The sequence below is a fragment of the Daucus carota genome, chromosome 8 (genome assembly GCF_001625215.2).
Source record: "Daucus carota subsp. sativus chromosome 8, DH1 v3.0, whole genome shotgun sequence".
Classification (NCBI taxonomy): Eukaryota; Viridiplantae; Streptophyta; class Magnoliopsida; order Apiales; family Apiaceae; genus Daucus; species Daucus carota.
This window is the reverse complement of record NC_030388.2, coordinates 5,458,570-5,481,084: the sequence shown is the minus strand read 5'-3', so window position 1 is coordinate 5,481,084 and position 22,515 is coordinate 5,458,570. Positions and strand designations below refer to the sequence as shown.

The 22,515-nt window shown below is 35.3% G+C and overlaps 2 protein-coding genes across 2 annotated transcripts; both read right to left on the bottom strand.

Annotated features, from left to right (window-relative positions):
* Window positions 1–3,170: 3,170 nt before the first annotated feature.
* Window positions 3,171–7,111, bottom strand: LOC108200023 (uncharacterized). Its single transcript, XM_017368079.2, has 6 exons — window positions 6,781–7,111; window positions 6,429–6,670; window positions 5,809–5,926; window positions 5,404–5,518; window positions 3,871–5,031; window positions 3,171–3,702 (listed from the first exon to the last, which is right to left on the bottom strand). The coding sequence occupies exons 2-6, from the start codon at window positions 6,616–6,618 to the stop codon at window positions 3,442–3,444; spliced, it is 1,845 nt and encodes a 614-aa protein (XP_017223568.1). The 5' UTR covers window positions 6,619–6,670; window positions 6,781–7,111; the 3' UTR covers window positions 3,171–3,441.
* Window positions 7,112–13,367: 6,256 nt separating this feature from the next.
* Window positions 13,368–22,290, bottom strand: LOC108199726 (arginyl-tRNA--protein transferase 2). Its single transcript, XM_017367668.2, has 6 exons — window positions 21,903–22,290; window positions 20,550–20,588; window positions 18,760–18,910; window positions 15,179–16,330; window positions 14,230–14,551; window positions 13,368–13,748 (listed from the first exon to the last, which is right to left on the bottom strand). Exons 1-6 carry the CDS (start codon window positions 22,039–22,041, stop codon window positions 13,632–13,634), a joined length of 1,920 nt encoding a protein of 639 aa, XP_017223157.1. The 5' UTR covers window positions 22,042–22,290; the 3' UTR covers window positions 13,368–13,631.
* Window positions 22,291–22,515: the final 225 nt, after the last annotated feature.

Genomic DNA, 22,515 nt, shown 5'->3' with positions numbered 1-22,515 from the left:
AAGTGGCAAGTACCACTTGTCGCGTCTCCTTTTTCCTCTTACGAATTACTAGTATATCTTTTGTGTTAACATTTGCTTTATTTTCGTTGTTTTGATATGTAGGATCTCCGGATTGGAAGTGTCTGATACACTGAATAATCAGCAATAAGAGAAGGTGAAGTTGGCCATGCAGAATAAGGAATTCATCTTTATCAAATTATATTTTCCTGAATGGAAAGATCATCAAGGGCTGCCACAGAAATGTGTTTACATGTTTCTTTAGAATATTGTAGCCTCTGTAGCTAAAACTTAAATTTTCTATGCTTCCCGTAGTTTGATCTTTGGAATTGTCAAACTTTGAACACCTGCTCAACTTGATAGAGTAATGAATTACTGGTTCCTTTGGTTATTAATTGTTACTGTTCCTTTTTTTCCAACTAATGAAATCAGCTCGTCGTAGGAAGAAGGCCAGAAGATGAAACCAGCCATGTAGGCAGTAAGTATTGGAACAGACTACAGAGCATACTTTCTCCCTGTCTGTCTCAAGAGCATATATAGGCCTACTACTACACAAAATGTGAAGTACAAAACTTTTCCTTTTGCTAAGTAGATCTGCTATGAATTGTCTATGCTTGTATTATGCTCGAAGTATAAATGGTGATGGAGACGTCTATGATGAGGTTGTACATGTATTAACAAGCATACTGCATTGGCTTTTATCCTGATGAACATATCGAACAGCACGAAGCAACAAGAGACACAGGCAATTAAGTGTTAAGTATGATTCAGCTATAGGTTCTGCTTGACATTTGAGGGTCTACAGGTTAGTTTATCAATTCCCAGAAGAAACCAACAATAAATTTTACAGAGTTTATTTTATGTATAGACCAGCAGTACATGGTATGGTATGCGTTTGTGTTTAGTCTCTGGAATGGACTGTTTATCAACCAATTATTAGCCTTTTGTGATTTTTAGTACTAAAGTTCTTTTTAGCATAAGTTATTTTGAGGGGGACTAGAAGCTCATCGTCGCTGGCTGATTGTTTCTCCCTGACCACTATATATCTTGATTACAAGTCTGCAGCTAGCAGCCTGGCACAGCAGACCACGAATGCATAGAAGTTGGTCTCTAATCATAAAGCCATACATTTCTTAGGTGATGACTTGATATTTATTGCTGTGACAAAATTATAGTGACAACTTTTTTCCTCTGTGCATATAATTGCTTTGTAGGTCTAGGAACAAGATCCTGATACTATACCAGCAGGTGATCCCGAGCCCTTATTGATGCCAGACCTCCTTTTTCTGATATCAGTACGGATACTGCATCAGGAACTGGCAACACAGGTACATGATAAGGCTCTTATGGTGCACTTATGGAAGAGTCCTGCAGAGGTGATGTTAATCTTCTAGCCACGGCTATTAACTCAAAGGTTAACCTTGAAAACAATCATATCAAACCTTCGCCTAACCATCCTCCCTCCACTACCACCAGTAGGAACAATTTCCGAACGAACAATGCAAGCCTTTAAAAGGTTGGATCATGAGGAAATTAATGTTGTCGTATATGTGTAATTAGAAACTTCTTGTGCTCATGCAGTCAATAATCATTGGTCGGAGTTGCAGGTTATTATGTCTTGGTATTAGTTTCTTCATTCTAATGGGGGGAGTATACAAGTCTCCGGTTCCTATGATTACCGAAGTGCTCAACTTAGAACAATGTATCAAAAATTCAAAATAGTTGCACTGTCCATCTTTTAAACTTTTTAGCCACATTTGAAGATGCTCATGGAATATGTCTCTCCATTTCTGCCTCTGGGAAGGCATTATATGCAGCAAACGGCGCAAAAGAGTCACCCGCATAAACCTTTCATCTAAAGGTTTGGTAGGTTCTTTTTCTCTTGATATAGGGAACATGAGTTATCTTGGTGAAATCATTCTCTACGACACCTGTTTTCAAGGTGTAATTCCTCAAGAAGTAGATGGTCTTTTCAGGCTAAAAGTTGTACGCTTAGGAAGAAATGCTTTGGAAGGAAACATACCACATACCTTGGAACAAGCTAAGAGGTTAGTCATTCTGGAACTTTATTCTGATAAACTCTCCGGTATGATCCTCATCAGACTTCAGATTGACTCTTCCCATTCTGCAGAAGATTCAGTTATCACATAACAGATTCACTGGTGGTAGCATTCCTATGTCACTTTCTAATGCTTCCACACTTCAAGTTATCGATTTGCAGTTCAACAATTTTATAGGCCCCATATCTGTAGATTTTAGAAGTTCACAGTATCTTAAAAAGATACGTCTGACAAATAATATTTTAGGATCTGACAAAATTATCTATGATAGCTTCATAATCTTTTCCAAATGGCGCAGGACAAAGAAGATGGCTGCATATTCACGATCAACGACGTTATCATCAGTCACCGTGCCATATATTCATCTGCATAAAGCAACTAATGGATTCTCCTCAACCAACTTAGTCGGTGCAGGAGGTTTTGGCTCTGTTTATCAAGGAACATCTCGTCACCAATATATATCTTCGCCTTCTCGCAAGGAATAGTGGGATGGAAGATGGAATTGGAACAGCTGTTGCAATTTAAGTATCCAACCTTCAGCGAAGAGGTGCAGTAAGAAGCTTCAGCACTGAGTACAAAACTTTAGGAAACATTCACCACCCAAATCTATGTATCTGTCTGGGGCTAAATGTAAGACTTGACTTGTTCTAGTTTAGCATAGAACGCACATGCAAAGTATACTATTCTTGTTGATCACAAGAAGTTGCAATAAGAAGAGTCATTGCATGACCTGGGGAAACTCCTTTTAAATTCTCCTCAAAAGTTACTCTATATTGCAGTTTATGGCTAAATCTTATGATCTTATATGTATCCCCTTGGAGACGGGCGAAGCTATTTCTTCGCCCGTTTCCGCCCATTCTAGTAGACGGCCAATTTCGGAGCCTTGGTCTCTTGTAACTATGAGTTGATACTACAATGCATACTCATCAGGGGACTGACAATACAAGGACCCATCGCCCCAAACTATGCTTGTTAATGCCAATAGCAACGCTGTTAATACAAGGACCCATCGATCCAAACAATGCAACTTTTTGCAGAAAATCCCGTTGCAAGCAAATAATATAAATATAAAAACAAACACTAGCCATAAACAAAGAATTTAAAAAACAAGACTTATGTAGACAAGTATTTAAACATTGATCTAAATCCCCTGCGGACGCAGGTAAGTTGCAGAGACAGATGGTTTCAAATGTTTCTCATATTGCCAAGACTACGGAAGGAGCTAATTAGTCAGATCTAACTTTACATAAAATTATGCGAAAATAAAAACCACCTGTTCTATCAGTTCTCTCTAGCCATAACTAGTACCTCCTCTAATGCAACTAGATAATAAAAACTAACTAGAAATGGGTAACTTAACTAGTTTTAAACTCAACATTGATCATCACCTGCCCCTTACACTGGCAGGCGATGGAACACCCCTTTCACTGTTAATATCGTCATCAAATTCACTTGTATCCACGCATAGTGCATTGTTACTGATACTCACTTCAGAACTGGCATTGCTGCTTGTTGCAAGAGGAGAGTCTGAAACGCCAATTGTTCTGCTTCTTGGTGCAGGACCAGATCTTACACTATACATGGAGGAAGCAGGGATATTTGTCATTAAAGGTCGCAGATTTCCAGGAATGTTCCTCCTTATATCCTGCTCAACAGAGGATCAATATATATATTATTACTAAAGACTGCACCAGGTTAATTCACAGTAGGTTTTCAAAATAAGCATATCATTAAAGTACAACAAATAAATTTTTTTTTTAAAAAAAGAACGAATTAGATCCATAAAGATAAGCAGGGTAAAAAAGAGATGTACCATATGCCTTATAGCCATGTCCATCGACTTCTTAGAGAAATTTCGTCCAAATCCCGAGCTGTCTGGAGATGAAGATTTGCCAGATAAGTTACTACGAGGTGAGTGTTTGTCATCCTGCTTTGGTGGCACAAGTTTACGCATATTTATAACCCTCTCAACCATCTTGGTTCCATACATAACAGGACTCACATTGTCATTAGCTTTAGCGTATGCACGATTTAAAGCAGGAACGGAGTTACCAGTGTTATAATTCATTCCATTAGGTGGACGTCCTCTTGATGGCGAACATGATTGACGTCTAATCCTTCCATTGGGAGCAGGATCAATTGAAGAAGATCGAACACTTGGCGCACCAGGCCTTCCCCTGGTAACTGATGGAGGCCGGTCAGAAAGTGAAGTACGTAAATTAGGCGGAACTTCATTAGAGAAACCCGGCATCTCCGCGGGGTTCCACGGTCTTGGTCTCACTGTGGGGGAGCTAGGGCGTGGGGGTGCTGGATTTCTTGTCGCAGTAGTAGCTGCTTTTGCAACTGAAGGAGATTTTACTGGGGGAGCAGATGTATTTGATGTGGTTGACGGCGTATTTGGTCTACGAGTTGGTGTTGCTGGCCTGGATGTAGGCTTCGTTGCAGGGGCAGAAGGTCTAGTTGGCATTGAGGATCTTGCAGTGGACCTCGATGTAGGAGTAGAGGATCTTGCAGTAGGCCTTGATGTAGGTGTAGAGGATCTTGCAGTAGGCCTCGATGTAGGTGTAGAGGATCTTGCAGTAGATGAAGGTGTGGAGGATCTTGCAGTAGATGTAGGTGTGGAGGATCTTGCAGTAGACCTTGCTGTAGGTGTTGAGGATCTTGCAGGGACTGCAGGCTTAGTTGAAGGCAAGGTGGCACGAGTGGGTGTTGAAGACCTTGTAGGTCTAGATGTCATGGTAACAGATGGTTTGGATGCAGTCATGGATGAGGGTTTAGAACCTGAAACCACTGAAGGTTTAGAGGCTGAGGTCAAAGTAGGACGTCCAGTTGGTGTAGCAGGTCTTGATCCTGGGCCGCTAGAAGAAGAGGGCCTTCTGACTCCTGCACTGGATGTATTCAACCCAGGAGCCAAAACTGACTGTCTAGATGCAAGGTTGTTTCTTGCAGTAGGCTCTAGCTCGGAATTTGCAAGCTAAAAACACAGCAAAAAACGAAATAATAGGAAGACATTATGAGGATAGTTCAGCATATGTAGGCTTAAATATCAGTTGGCAGTAAACATGATTTTGTTGGATTTTAAAGAAATCTCCAGATATGCATAGTATGATTTAGATTGCACAGCACATCATCACACTATAGATTAAGATTGCAAAAGAATCAAGCATCAACTATGTTTTTCATAAACATCATTTTTTATTAACAGGCAAAAAAGCTCAAACTATATCAACTGGAGCTATAATATCCAATAACTCAAACTATCATCAATACCAACCATCACATATGGATTATGAAATCATGCAATCACTTAAACTAGGACTAGTTGTGAAACTAGAATTGCGCTTACTCTAGATTTCAAAGCAGTTGGTCGAGCTTTAGGACTTCCATTGTGATTCCCAGAGGTCCTTAGTGATTCCATGTCTAGTGAAGGAAAAAGTGGAGTGCCGGGAGGAGTCAGAAGCCTGAAATACCAAACATCTTAGTAATTGCCAACATCACATCAAATAGAGATATTTAAATAATAATTCATCCTAGCACTGTGGCCTAGTAGATACCCCCTCCTCTTCTCTAGACGTGTGTGTGTGTGTGTGTGAGCATTTAAATATCTGTCATCTTCGATAAATTGGAGAACCATCACAAAAAGGGTGAAGGGAAGTTCAATAAGGAAGAGCAATTATAATACATAGTAGTATGTGCACACATTTCATATCCACGAAACCTTAAATTTAGTGTAAAAATTTCAAAAAATTACCAGTCATAATCATTTTTATCATTGTCGGAATTCAGAAACTCGTCAGCAGCAGTCTTTCTTGTTGGCGCTGGTGTGGTTGATTCAATATTAAATATAGGAGAACTTCCCGTTGTCAATTCTGCAGATTAATTTTTAAAAAACATGGACGTTAGCCAAATTCGACTCGCAAAGGCATATGACAAACTTAACGACAATAAGCAAAACGACAACAATTTACTTTAACAATATTCAACGTCAATCAATAAGCAACATTCAACCAAATAACATGAACTTTCTATACATAAAATTCGGCGCGACTGTCCTACTATATAAGAAACACTACTTATTCCAAACAAGCAAAAACATCACCGAATCTCCACATTTATTTAGCAGTTTCCACTTAATTCGCGCCACAATTCAAATATCAAACACTGTTTTAACAACAAAAAACCATATAAATTTTAAACTTTACCACAATTGTAAACACCAAATATCTCAAACAAGCAATGAATCATACAAACCGAGCATCAAATCATCAACGCAAAAAAACACGAAAACATACCAAACAATGAGAAATCCCCAAAAATCCAAACTTTACCACAATTCAAAGATAAAACATGAAAAAACACAATCAATCATACCCAAAGGAGCCTCAAACTCATCGACATTCTGAGCAAGCAGACTATCACGCTCCTTCTCACGCCTCCGCATCTCGAGAAACAAAGCAAGCTCATCATCCTTCTCCTTCATCGCAGCAGCCCTCGTTTGCTGCCTCTGATTCAAAACCCCACTTTGCATTCCTCTTTCCGGAGCTATAAAACTCCTGTTCATTGCTCAAGTTGCAATCTTTAGCCCCAAAATCCCCAAAACCTCGACTTCACAACTGCAAAAACACAACAAAACCCAAGCTTTTTAATCAAAATCAACACTTTCAGCTCTACAATAAATTAAAACAAACAACACCCAGATCTAAAATTAAGTTAAAACCAATACCCAGAAAAAAGATTGAATTTTTTTTTGTTTTTCAAATTTTTGTACGGATCAGAAAGTGCTCAGACTTCATAAATACAGCTACAATCTACATAGTGAAGGAAGAAAATTAAAAGGGTCATAAGTAAATATATTATTTGTATGGTATATTGGAGAGAGATGGTTATGGATGGAATGTTTTAAGTTGCAGAAACAAAAGAGTTAAAAAAAAGATGGAGAGAGAGAGAGAGAGAGAGAGAGAGGGTATTATGAAGAAAATGTAGAGAGAGAGTATTTTGAAGATGGGAAGAAGAGAGGGGGAGAGTGGCATTGAATGGTAATTAATGAAGTATTTCAGGGTTATTTTTATTAATGCAAGGTAAAAGAAATTTCGTTTCCTGATGGTACATGTGATCCAGCGACTCGAATTTTTGACCTTTTGTGATGGCATTGATGATCAAATCGATCGTTTTAGTTCAAATTACTCCAGAACAACCCTACTGGGCCTGTTTGGCAAATCAAATAAACGATTGTTCGTTTGAATGAGGTTAAAATAATTGTTTTTTGTTTGATCATCAGAAGCTTAACACTTATAAGTAATTAAATTATTTGAAAAAAAAAAAAAGAAATCGCTAAACAAAATCTAAGTAATCCTAATTTTTTTAAGTGTTTTTCGATTTTTATACAAACAGTAGAAATAAGTGTTTTTATTTTATAAACCCAAACCAGAAGTAGGCCTACGAGTGGTTATAAAACACCATCTATGTTTTTAGCTTTTAAGTTGGTTATGATTTGATAAAAGAAGTAAAAATAAAGTTGATAGTTACAAATATTAAAAAATTTCCATACTTTTTTAGTAATTTATGCTTTATTATTAAGTTTATATATATTTAATGTGTAATAAATTTTATCTATTAATAAATTTATTTCGGTTTAATGATTTGATTTTTCTTAAATTTATAAATTTAAACTATATAAATTTAAAAATGAAAACTAATTAATTAGGTAATTTCATCCATACATATATTATATCACAAAAAATAAAGATATACAGTAATATTTATATACAGAATTCTAATAGAAACAATCCTGTATGTGTGCATGCGTGTAAATCCAAAAATAACTCATGTCCACTCCTGTATACATACAAATCTTACGTATTACTATCGCTTTTTTCTCACCTTCTGATCCTTATCAACTTCATGATTTCTATCTATATCCATTCTTATTTATCATTCTATTATCTTTATATACATCGTAAATAAGCGTTAAGGAGATAATTTAGTCGTATGATTTGATTAATATTAAAAGTTTATCACCCGGTGGATCATATACATGATAAATAAGCATAGTAAGATTAAAAAAAAGAAAAAAAAAATATAAGGCAACGAATATCTACTTGCATATTTATGATTCTTTTTTCTAATCCAAAACAAATTTTGTCTTTCACATGTTTATGATTTTTTTTAAAACCAAATCAAACATTACCAACTAATTTTAATTCTAAAAGCATATAAATCATATCATTAAAAAATTAAACTTATCTAGCATATTTTCTTAAGCAACATATTAAAATTAATAATATCAATTCATAGTATTAAAATTAATAAGACGAATTTAATCCCCACATACTAAATAAAAAAGGATATGTTTTATAAGAAATTATTACTTGACCAGCATATACGAGAAAAAGTGAATGTGTTCATAAATGTGATTATAGATTGGAAGTTCGGACCTGACACCGGATGTTTTCTGCCCTCTGGTTGCATGTTTTTGATTATTTTTCTTAATAAAAACAAATTATGAGTGCCATTTAATTTTGGAACCATATAAATTTTTAGAAAAACAACTAAATTACATTAGATATTATAATTTTAATATAAAATACATTTAAAAATATAATCTAATAGAAGTTTGTTGCATATGTATAAAAAAAACTCTGTGTAACACCTCAGTCCCACATCGAGAAGTGTGAAGACTTTAGTTCAGTTTATAAGTATAAGTACTACTACCAGTTGCACCAACAAATCATGATCTTTTAGGGGCCTATGGCGGGCTTGTAGATTACCCAAGTTGTTGTAGTTGGACTAGGTAATTTAGGCTTATTTTCAGATTCGGATTTTGGGACTTGACCCGATTTTCTGAAAAGACTCGGGATTTGACCTGGGTTGTCACATATGGTATCAGAGCCATGTTTTGAAAGATTGACTCGTCAAGTTGCCGGAGGTGGGGACACGAAGGCTGATGGTATTATCCCACAATGGCAAGAGTCCGGAGGTGGGGACATGAAGTCAGCCGGTATTATCCCACATGGCCAGAGAGGTACGATCTGGGCCATGGGCTATCCGTTTCGACCTGACGAGGATGTTAGGAATAAGTGGGGGAGTTTGTAACATCCCAGTCCCACATCGAGAAGTGTGGAGACTTCAGTTCAGTTTATAAGCATAAGTACTACTATCAGTTGCACCAACAAATCATGATCTTTTGAGGGCATGTGGTGGGCTTGTGGATTACCCAAGTTGTTGCAACTGGGCCAGTATATTTGGGTTTATTTTCGGATTCGAATTTCAGGACTTGACCTGATTTTCTGAAAAGACTCGGGATTTGACCCAGGTCGTCACAATGGATATAATATTGATCAACTAATATAGCAATTGTTCAATCAATGGATGTATAGATAGGGTGACATAATTGTAAATATTTGAAGTCATGTAATCTATACAAGTGAAATGAAGATCAATGACTAGTCAAAGCATCAACGGCTGAATAAAATACATCATCAATGGTTGCATCAATCCGTCAATGGCTAAGCCGTAAAGCTATCAATTAATGATTCAAGAAGTTATGAACGAATATATTCTTTATAGCAGTTGATGACTATCAATTGACAGTTACAAGTCAAGTAAAGGACAAAAGTCACATGGGTTGATGCGAAAGGTGCTGCACCAGTTTTGGAAGCTAAATCAAAAAGAGTTTAGTCAAATATTGAGAATATCGAAGCATACCATTTCAAGCAAAGCAACAAGAATTTCAAACTGCCAAAAGTACTATCAAGTCCAAGAAATTCTATATCTGTAACTGTTAGAAAATGAGTAGGTGTATGCTTTTGCAGACTAGCTTAGTTTGTTAGTATATATTCACATTGTAATTTTAATTTCAATGTATCCAACACACCGAGAACTGAAGAGCAAGAGATAGCTAGCAAGAATTTGTAAATTTTAGCTCTTCATTCTTTTGTAAGCAGCCAAGTAAATTTTACTTGGGAGGTTTTTAATAGAAAAATCTCTCAGGTGGACAAAACAATCCACCTGAAATTTTTAAGATCCTTGTTCTTTTAAATTTCTGTTTAGATTTCGATATCTCAATGTGTTCTTAATATAATCTGTCTTGAAAAAATAGTTTGAAATTTTTGTAGAATGTATTCAACCCCTCTTTTACAATCTAACTCATTGTTTACATTGTCAAATAACAATAACCACCTTTTACAATCTAACTCATTGTTTACATTGTCAAATAACAATAACCTTTAAATTGACATAGACCTAAGTTATCTAGTAAAATGAGATGCAGTATCGGAAGTGGAATGGTCGGGATAGTTCAGTTGGTAGAGCAGTGGACTGAAAATTCTCGTGTCACGGGTTTAAATCTTGTTCCTGGCACATGATTAATTTTTGAGTCTCTTTTCAAAAAATTAATTTATACTTAATATAAATTGACATATATATATTCATTAATAGTTTAGATCATATTACATACGTTTATCCGCCTCGGTCTTTAGAGATATACCTCATCTATTTTATAAATGGGTAAAGGCTTTTTTATATAAAATATGTACCAAAAATGAATTCTATTTTAGATTCCTTCTTTTCCCCTATTGTTCAAAAATAAAGTGAATACCTAATACCTCATACGCATATACATATTCGAAAGGCTAAATTAGTTGTTAGACTGTCCATAATACAAACAAGACTAAGATATAACAGAACCTTGAATCTATGGAACTCTAGAAATGAAATAACAATTTTTTTATTTTTCAATGAGCATCTTGTATTTTATAAAAATTCGGGTAATATAATCCTTACGTAAAGGCTATCCGATCCAATTTTCAGGCAATAAGATACGGTTCAAACACGGATTATTATCATAAGATATTCCTAACATATCAAAAGACTCCCATTCCTGAAAATCCAAACCTTTCCAAACCTAGAAAATAGACAAAATTAATCTGAGGAATCTTCCTCAGGGAAAATACTTTTCTGCATGTCTCTTTTGGTCGATCCATGCCATACTCTATTCTCGTAAGATGATACACACTAGCTAAAAGTCCACCTGGTACTACAACATAAATCATGAAATGTTATGGTCCTTTCATATGATTTCTTTATTCAGAAGTCATTCGTGAGATCATGTACCTGTCTTTACTAGTTATAACATAAAAAATACAGTTAGTTGGATTCTGAAAAATACAGCTATAGTGGCCCAAAGAAACAAAAGAATCAGTTACATTTTTCATATGATCTCCTCCTATAAATAGACTAAAAAAATAGAGTTTTATTTGTATCCGCCCCGGATATATCTCAATAAAATCGAGCCAAAAAAAGATTCAATTTATAAACAAGGATTTACCCCCTTTAATAAAACTCTTCTTAAAAACACCTAAAAAGGGGTTTCCTTAAACTACGAACGGGAAGGATGAAAGCGAGTAGGTATGCTAATTCCTCATCCGTGAATCAACCCTTCACGTGCATTATTTTCTCTACGAATAAGTAATTCTCAGAATAAAACCTTGTTATAATTCAAAAAATCAAATGACAGGTTCAAGACAATATAATATGCAAAAATTATATTTTTCTTATCTATAAGATTAAACAAAAGGATTCGCAAATAAAAGTTAGACTAAGTAATAAAGTACCTCATATTTTTCTCTTTGTCTCTGGCTGTCTCACTATACCTTCTACAACTTGGCGTACAACAGTACCTTGACCAACACTGGGTCCAATAGAAGCAAGCCCTACAGTCAATCCAGCAACAATGACAGAAGCGGCGTAATCATCATTAACAACATTTTGATAACCAATAACATCTTCATCAACACTAACATATTATGTTTCATCAACAACATCTTCATCATCTTTAATATCAATAAACACCTTATCTACGACTCTATCAACTTTAACAACATCATGTAGGATCTACATGTACAAAATCATTATCATCAACAATTTCAACTCTTTTTCTTAGAACAAAATCTTCAAACAAAGAATTTCTCATAATAATAACACTACAAATCAACTAAATTAGAGTAAGATATTATCACAAATTTGAGTGTGTTCCTTTGCTCCAACAATCTCTCTTCACAATGCCAAGTTTTAACCCTCACTTGTTGCTCTTTTTTTTTTTGCTAGAAATGAAGTGAGTGCAATGGGTGATCACAAATGATCTTTCTATGCGTCTAGCGCTTAAAGAATTAATGTTCCAGAAAAAACAATCTACCCGTCCACCACTTTTTACCCGTGGATGAACTGTAAAGTTTTTAACTCCACGTCGTCCGTGAACAGACTCAACGGTCACAAAACTGAGTGTTAAAAGACTTCACGACAATTAGACATGGACTCTTTTAGAATAATTTGATTTCATGTTCCACTAGTTTAGGTTCGTTATTAATGTTATTAATGTTATTAATGGACTCTTTTAGAAGAATTTGAATGTTCCACTAAGCCGGGGGTCTTCACGGAAACAGCCTCTCTACTTTAAGGGTAGGGGCAAGGCTGCGTACATCTTACCCTCCTCAGACCCTGCTCTAAGCGGGATATACTGAGTATGTTTGGTTTGGTTTGGTATTAATGTCATTGTTCAATGACGCAATCATCATAGAAAAACATTTAGACAATAAGGAGTTATATTTTCACAATCAATAAATATACAAAATATAAATTATAAAGAACAAATTTCTTTTTTTTTTGCTAAATTATAAAGAACAAATTTCTATTTCTATATTTAAGAGTATAGATAGTGTTACCGTTCCTGAATTCAAATAAAAAAATTTACAGTTTCTCCGCACAAGAAATTTTGAGAAAAATCTATATAAAAATTTCCTTAACTTTCTTTTTTCTTTTTTATTTTGAAAATAAACTTTCAAGTTAATTTACGCTCTTGCTTTTCTTTCTTTTTTTTCTTTAAACCCGTCCCAGAACAAAATCCGGCTGTAACCACGTTAGGCCAGCAACCTCATTGTATCCGATGTATATTTTCTTATTGTTTTATGTACTAGTCGGAGTTTTTATGAAACGCTATCTGCTATTTTGTTCTATAAACTATATTTTCTTATTGTTTTTTACTAATCAGAGTTATTACGAAACGCTATCTGCTGCTATTTTGTTCCGTAAAATAGCTCTCCATAAATTTTGCACATCATTCTTTATAGAACCCCAAGACAAAATATACGTGATATATCCAATTTCATGTAATTTACCTTAAAGTAAAAATTAAAATAAAAAAAACTTGTATAGATTGTTTTATTTTGTATATACTATGACGACGGGGTGGCCTTTTTTGTTTTCATGCCAGAACATTCATATTTGAACTGATTTTTGTAAAAAAAAACATTCAGGGACAGCGAAATCAGTACTATTATATAATTTATACTTCTGTTAGCATACATGATTCTGCTATTTGGGCGTCAAATATTTTCTTTAATGATTCTACTGCACAAGCATTGCTGCCTTGATGGGCATGTCATTGTTTACAAAGCAGACTCCAGAACTCTGTTGGAACTACACCCAAGTTCAGAATTCCAACACTAGATCAAGAAAATGAATGTAGAATGTAGAGAAAAATGTTCCCTCGATATCAGTTCGCATTTCCTCGGTCTCACGTCACCCTAGTGACAAAACCATTTGCTTTGAAAGTTTTTCACCAACAGCCTCCTTGTACATGCGCAACTTCGTTACCAGGTGACTCCTCTGATTAGGAGCCAAAGCGTGGTGTATATCCTTCAAAAACAGGAGATATAGATTGAGACCTGATATCCTCAAATAAATACTGAATCAAAGTATACTCGATAACACATCGAAAAATCACTCCAAAAAGTAGGTGTTTCAACATAACATTTACCAATCTAATGATGTCACCAGCAAGGAATAAATACCTATTTTAAGGAAACACTCACATTAAGGATCTAAAGTGTAACTGTGCAACAATTTTTATTCAATAATCCAAGGTCATATATTAAGAATGTCGTTGTCTTGTGTACTATTATGTTTTAAGAGCTTATGATGCCCATTTTCTACAAAAACTAAACCCTATAATGCCAAGTACTCTCTTTATTCTTTCAACTTGCTTTTTTCTCGAGTAAACTTTCAAGAAATTCATTACAATTCTAGGCGGGTACTGCAAATTTTGCAACGAACCACTGAATACATTAGTAAAGTCAGAATAGAGGTGGTTGAAATACCCAAGAACCGAGTCACATACCTGGTATCTCAAGCGTGATCCTTTCAACCCAATTAAAACATCCCCAACATTTGGATCTTCAAATTCAGGTAACGCCAAATCATTAGTCTCTGGGTCAGATTCATCCTCTGAATCTTCAGAATCAACTTCAGACATTTCTTCATCCTCATCAAAAGGAACATCATTGTTTTCTTCTTGGAAGGAATTGTCATGCGGCGGCTCTAATTGACTTGAACTCAACTTGGGAGTTGATGATTCTACAGCTTGCAAATTGTGTAGATCAGATAAGATCACATAACGTTTTTTATCAAGCCATGGCTTTGCAATCTCAAAAGGAAACCACCTGAGAACAATGAAATAATTGTCAAAAAAGAAATCAAAGTTACCTACTCAGCACAGCACTCGTAAAACAGATATATAGCAACTATGGCACCTGTTACCATGTAAAAAATAGAATTGAAAAGGAATGAGGTGATAAACCAAGTATGATATTTTGTTGCAAGGAAACAGATCTCACCGCAAAAGTATATTAAATCCCAAGGCAGAGAAAGAAATGATATACTTTGCTAATTATTATTACATACTATTATTTAGATATATGGATATTTAACTTACCTATCCAATATATTCTAGAATTCTAGATTTATAATAAAAGGTTGTAGTTATCTATAACAAGTGATATGGGAAAATTTATTGATTCGCCTCCTACACATCATTCCATTAGTAAGATTCAAATTGAACTGATTTGAAATTGTGTTTGAAACTCTTAATGAAGAATGGTCTTGCTTTTAGATACATATCCGGGAGGAGTTCCCGGATCCCTAACTCTAGATCTTGACCTACATCAACTTTGATGAAAAATTGTTTTAACAGAAGTATCTATTATTTACAAGGTTTGAGAATTCCCGATATTCTCTCATCATGCCTGCACGTCTTTGAGTTATGTAAATTGTAAAGAAAAGATACATACAGGTAACGAAGGGGGCAGAGAAGCTCGGATGGACGGTAAGCTGCTTTATATCTCATCTTGTTACAGGAATGGATATAGTATCCCATGTAATAATACTGAAGACTCCTACAATGGGCTTGATTCTCCCTGACGCAACTAATTTCTTGGAGAGCTGAGTACTTTCCCAACGATAAAGAAGCATATTCTGGATCCCAAAAGAGATATTTGCTCGATAAGCATTTAGGCAGGATATCAATCACCCCTACTGCAACCAGTCGGCCATCAATAACATATTGCTGATGAAAAGAACCAAAGCCACATTGAGGAACAGTGTCGTCACCATTTGATGGAACATATACTAATGGACTGTCAACCAAAAATTTCATGTAAGAAGATTCTGAGACATGATCTGGTGCATCATTATGCACATTAATCTGGTATTTCCTGTACAATTCATATTCTTTAGGATCAAAACAAGATCTTTTCAATATAATCTCAAGCCTCTTTCTTTTACCCAGTGTACCCCCAGAAACCTTCTTCATAGAACTTCCTTCATCTACACTCTCGCCGCGGGACTCTTTCCGGACCATAGCTACGTCCACAACTTCATCTGAACGAGCTTGTTTTGTCGTAGCATAGAAATTAATGTGCCCATTGCAAGCTCTAGCTGATAAACCAGATGTATCAGCTAGATTATTCAAATAAGTTACAAGTTTTTCAGCAATTGCTTGTGAAGTAAGTTCTGTATTTATCAATTCTTCATTCTCTTGCTTGCTACCTCCAGATCCTTTCATGTCATGCCTTCTATCCCTCCGCACTAGAGCAGCTTTAATCAGGAAAGAAATGTTGCTAGAGTATAAAAGATCTTCTGATCCTTCGGCAAGTAGTTTTTTTTTACCTTGCGAAACTTTTTTGACAGAAGGTTTTGGCAACAAAATATCTAAAGGAAACTCCCCACGTTCAATACATGCACGTGCAGCACAATTAATCTGATCAGACAAAAAACTTAAAAGTTCTACATCTTGGTTTTTCTCCTCGGTGTTCGGCTTTAGGGACTCTTGTCCTGCCGAAGCTATTGTAGAGCTTTGGACAAGGCTGCTCAAGTTGTTTGAAGTATATGGGTTATCCAAGCTCTTCTGTGATTCTTTCACCTCAAAGTTGCCGTCTAGGAATCTGCAAGTGATGCAACACCTTTGTCAGTACATTGCTGAAGTTCACCAAGAGAAAAGTTGAATTACTTTCAAGAAAAATATTTAAGACTGAGGTTTGCATATCGAAAAATTTGTATAACCACAATAAAACATAATTTGTGAACTGTCTGCTATACAAGCATGCTGAACGACACATGTTCTAATTAGAGGTGGCAATCGTTTCATTTTGTATACTTTTGTTTCGTGTATTTTCGTGTTTCGTGTACTCGAAGGTGAAACCTGTATCAGCCTGTTATTAATTTCGTGTACTTAATTTGAATCCCGTACCCGATCCGAAACATTTAGTGTATTTTCCGTGTACTTTTCGCGTACATTATATATAAAAATATTAAATACGATTTTAATCGAAAAATAGATTTAATATATATTTTCCTGTATAATTTTTACTAAATGTGAAATATATATATATATATATATATATATATATATATATATAGGGTCTTGCTCAAATGAGAACCACTCTTAGTGTGAGATATAAGATCTAATCTCAGCCACACATTTTATACCTTATATCAATCTCTCACCAAACATTAATTTTTAATATTTAAATATTTTATCACCATCTTCATTCTAATTCCACCACCTGCCACCTCCAACCACCACTGACTACCAATTCTGGCCACCACCACCTCCGGCGACCACCGGAAAATCACCGCCGGCAAACATAAAATCACCACAGTCAAACTAAAAATCACCACCGGAAAACTAAAAATCACCACTGGAAAAATGAAAATCACTGTCAGAAAACGAAAATCACCACATCACCACCATCTACAGACCACCACCACCATCTACAGACTCCTCAAACATGAAAAATCACCAACTACAAAGCAAAATCAACACCAAAAAACAAAAATCACCATCGCAAAAAAAATAATCACCACATCATTTTCGATCATGTCTTTCTCAGCCACCTAAAAATCATTGTATTAAACCAATACCACCACCGCCACAGTGATACTACTACCAAACCACCACCAACACCATCTCCAGATCTGTCGTTGACGAACTACGATCGATTCAAATGAAGAGTATCGAAAACGGAGATGGAGGAACAAGGACGGGGCTGTTGGAGGGAGGCAAGCATCCACGTTGTCGCCGGCCATAAAATAACAGGCGGCTACAACCGCGCCTGCATCGAGGGATGCAGCAGCCGCGTTTCCGACGAAAGGATGGAGCCACAGGTTGAGGAGAGAGAGGCGGCGACGACGCCGTAACAGCCATGGGAATGGGGAGAAAGAGGGGTAAAGATCAGGCAATGGTGGTTGGTGTGGGAGGGATGGGTGAGAGATGAAGAAATGAAATGGGGCAGGGATGAAGACACGGGAGAGAAGATGTGGATTATGGAGAAATAAGTGGCTTGGATTAAAGGTTATTATATAAAATGGAGGGCTGAGATTAGATCTCATATCTCATATTATTTGGCGTTCTCATTTGAGCACCACCCTATATATATATATATATACATATATATATATAGGGTCCTACTCTGGTACAAACCATCTTAGCGTACAAACTACAAACTAAAATTAAAAAGTCTCTAAATCAAATCGAAATATAGCACATATGGTATGGAAATTGATCGTTGCGAGATGAACAAAAATACAGTGAAGTCGGATTTCAAAAAAAGTTCACCGATTAACGGGAAAATTCAAATTAAAAACGAAGGGGAATCTGCGAATCATGTGTGACAGGGTGTATATTAACTGGTGTGTGGTTGCCCCTGCGGGGCCATTGGATTAGATTCATCCAAGGGCTTATATTGAGTTTGTAGTTTGTACACTAACTTAGTTTGTATTTGAGCACTTCCCTATATATATATATATATATATATATATATATATATATATATATACTTGCATACAATTCTCTACAAATTCGTTAATGTATCTACGATATATATCTACATATACATATAAACATATATTTTTTACATAATTATATACTTAATATATTATAACATATATATAATAAAATTTATGTACAAATATTTCGTGTACCCATAATGAAAACCCATATCCAACACGAAATCTATCGCGTAATTTCGTGCTCGTGTACTTTCGTGTATCAAAAATCAAAGCCCATATCCATTTTTTTTCGTGTTGTTTCGTTTCGTGTTAGCATGTTACGTGTCATATTGCCGGGCCTAGTTCTAATGCATCAGTAAAGGAGTAAACTTTTGAAGTGATGAAATACCATATATTGAGTTAGACCTTTCTCGTGCTTACAAATAAAATCATACAAAAGATTCTCGCAGATTGTCAATGAGAAAACTGTAATGTACAACTATTGGCAGATTGTATATTCACATGTGCTTTCTGTCTATGCACATGGCGTTAAAAAACGGTATGAAGCATCTAAAAATGAGATGACAGAGCACCTTATAGATACCTTTGCATTTGTTTAGACACTCTTTGTTGTTCTTTGGAAGGAACAAAATCACTAGCCTTTAAACGAATAGTATATTGCGGGCAGCAGGTCTTATCCATCTCAGGTCTGTAGAGATAGCAGCCAGATCTCCTCCATCCTCTGTCAAGAAGATCTACAAATGGATACAGGCATACCATAAGTTCAAGTTGAGATGCTGATTTCAAATTCACCCGAACAGGGAGTTATCAGAGTTGAGATATGTGAAGTAACAATGATTCCATTACAGAGTTGTTTTCTGGTCATGGACAATTACAGAAATTTAAAAGCTCGTGCATGCATGCCTTAGCTCAGGCATAACTCATCACATCTTATTACCAAGAGGAAAGGGGTACCCGCTAGGCGAACCTTGCAACTAAAACATTATTCAGTTGCAGTGAAGATATCTAACACCTCAGCTCATTTAAAAAGTTTAATAGCTAAGGGAAAAGTAATCACGTATTAGCAGTAGAAAGCCAACTTCCACAAAGACAGATAATTAACTGGAACAAAGGTTAATACAATCTGTAATTATGTCCCATACTGTAATATAATTACCTTACCCAAAGATTAGGCAATACAACCTAAAAATATTTAGAAAAAGAAAGGCAATAATAAGCCTATGACAGCCAGCATATTAATAAATGACTTTAGACTTACTTAAGTACAGCACATGCTTTAGTATAAGCGTTATCATCTTGGTTATTTTTAAAATAAATCACTCAAAGCGTTGATTTACCCAAGCTGAATGATGGCATGTGTATTTGAGACCCATAAATAAATTGGTTAACTTAATATCTTTTGTGCTCAAATGAGAGAATTAAGAAACTTAATTAATAACAACATTACATTGTTACTTCTTCAATGCTTAGAATGTGGAATTTCTTGCGCCACTCCAGAATTTAAAATTTGACAAAGGCAAACAAAGAAACTTGATATTGTGTACACTTCAAAAATAGAAGTATCACAGATGCATCGAGATCATCAAGATGTTAGATAACATATCCAGGTATATATAGTCTACATCTCAAGATTGGAAAAGGAGTCGACATATCCTATTTTTCGGGTTAAAAAATATGCATCTGACACAACTAGAGTAGTAAGAGTGATTTGTTCAAGTCATTATCACAGACAAATTGAATACATGTATTTGAAAATGAGTCTATCGTTCTTTGAGTGAACATAGTGGAATCTATATAAACTATGTGGGACTATGAATATATCAGGAAAAAACAAAAGGCTGGGTTAGAGATAAAACTAAAGGGGGTGGTAGCGTAACCATTCAAATTTTAAAAAATTATTTAATATTTACATTCAACAGGTTGATTATGAGAAAGCCTGACAGGCTCCACACACCAACCTAACAAGCTCAACTAGAGGTCCATCTAAGAACACGCCTTTTAATATTTGGGTAATCTTTAGTTATTGAAATGGGGTTTCTTAAAAGCATAAAGAATGCTTATTTTCGGAACTACTGAAGAGATAGTTATACATTTCAAAAGGGATGTTTTTTCTTCCGTAAATAGGTTGTTCAGATCATCGTAACCAGCTATCCAGCACATTTATCTAGTACAGAAGCATAAAACTACCATCATTGTAAATTTAGACGATATGGACCCATAAGTCATAACCACACTATATTTCCCTTGTCAATTGAATAGGTGTAAAAATTCAAAGTGTGAGGGAGGATATCCGGACGACAGACAATCTAAGACCAAATAAAGTAAAGCATGCCATATGAAAGATCAAATATATACAAGTGCAAGATTTACCACCTTGATAGTCATCGACTGTCAAACTATTAGCCCACAACCCTGTACAGCAAAAAATAAGAATATTAGTGATATTAACTTAAATATTGTTTTTATCGAAGCACATATGCATTTCAGTTCATCATATTGTTGCCAAACAAGTCTTTAAATTGTAAGCCTGTTGCCTATTGGCAAATCATTTTTCGAATTTTCTTCTTTCAAATAAATCTTGAGCATTTAAGATTCTCTTGGTTTGCAAAATGAGTTAATTCATGCTTAAATCATCAAGTTCTGCGCGCACGTGCGCACACACAAACACATAATCATTTAATGATAAGACGGCAGATTTTTAATAGAATCACAACTACCGTAAAACATCAATAAATTAAATATCCTACGGACCACAAAACTTTATACCTAATACAGATTATTAATTAATCAAGTTAAATATTAAATTTTTTCCATTTAAAAGGACCGACAACTGTATTACTTTATCGAGATTAGTAACTGATTGAGTTATGAACACAGCACCTCTATTCAAATTTGGGAGCAACAAAATGTATTACTTTATTGAGGGTAGCAACCCATTAAATTCTAATATCTCAACATTATATTATAGTAATTTATTTCCATACTCGGTTAGGATCCCCTTGGTCTAATTCCATGCTGTATATTTATCAATCCTCAATTTTAACACGTAAACTGAACAGAAAATTCTAGTCAAGCAAGCAAAAAACTGGAAACTATAACAAACACAAAAGTAAAACAATCAGAAACTATATCCAGTTACAAATCTAACAAACTATAACAAAAACAAGAATAAAACAATTAAAAACTATATCTAAATTACAAATCAAACAATAAGAAACTATAAGAAAACAACAATCAAACAATAGGAAACTGTATGTCTATATCTAACTTGCAAACAGAACAATCAAAAACTACACTTACAGATCAAAGAATCAGAAACTAGAATCGCAAGCAAACCTACATTTACTTACATAAACTAATCATCAATATGGAAACATAAACCGAACATATAAATTAGTCAAACTAGCTAACGAAACTGAAAAGTACAACAAACCTATCAATGAAACTGTCCCAAACTATAATCTAGTCGAAAAAACAAAAAACAAATGACAATTCACTATTGTAAACCCCAACTAAATAATTATCGAGCCTAAAATGCAAACATAACAAACAAATGTAGTCAAACTAGCTAACAAATTCGATAATCAAACATTCAATAACAATCAAACAACAAAACATATAATAATTCACTAAATGAGAGGGAGGGAGGGAGGGAGAGAGAGAGAGAGAGAGAGAGAGAGAGAGAGAGAGAGAGAGAGAGAGAGAGAGAGAGAGAGAGAGATCAACCATAAGTGATACTAGTACGAACTGAAGATTTGCAATAACCGCAAGAGCTTCGACGTCGACCGACTTCGAAAACCTCCGATTCGCCTCTGTTATTTCCATTTCCACTCCCACCGCTGCTACTTGCTCTGTTCTTCATCATCTTCTTCGTTTCAATTCTTCGATTTCGACAATTGTGATTATCGATTTATCGGTTAAAATGATCTAATTGACCTGATTTAGGGTTACGGCGATCTCATACATGATGAATTGATGAGATTGTAAATTGTGATTAAAGTGCTTTTAGAAATAGAAATATGCAAGTGAGACTTGTAATGTAACGCAGCTCCGAGGGTAGCCACCGCGATTATAATAAGATTAAGCCACCGGTAATACGCGGTTGATGACTCATGTGATATTGTTTGATTTTAGTTGGGTTAAATGGCGTTTTGGTCATTGAACTGGCTGGAAATTTGCAATCGGGTCATCCAACTCAAAAAGTTGTCAGTCACCTCATTATACTCTTAAAAATTTTCATTCAGGTCACTGGCCGTTACACTCCGTTAAAAATTTGACGGAAAGCTGACTAAGCGTCGTGACTTGGCATAAATAAATCTACAGTGGCATATATAGTCAG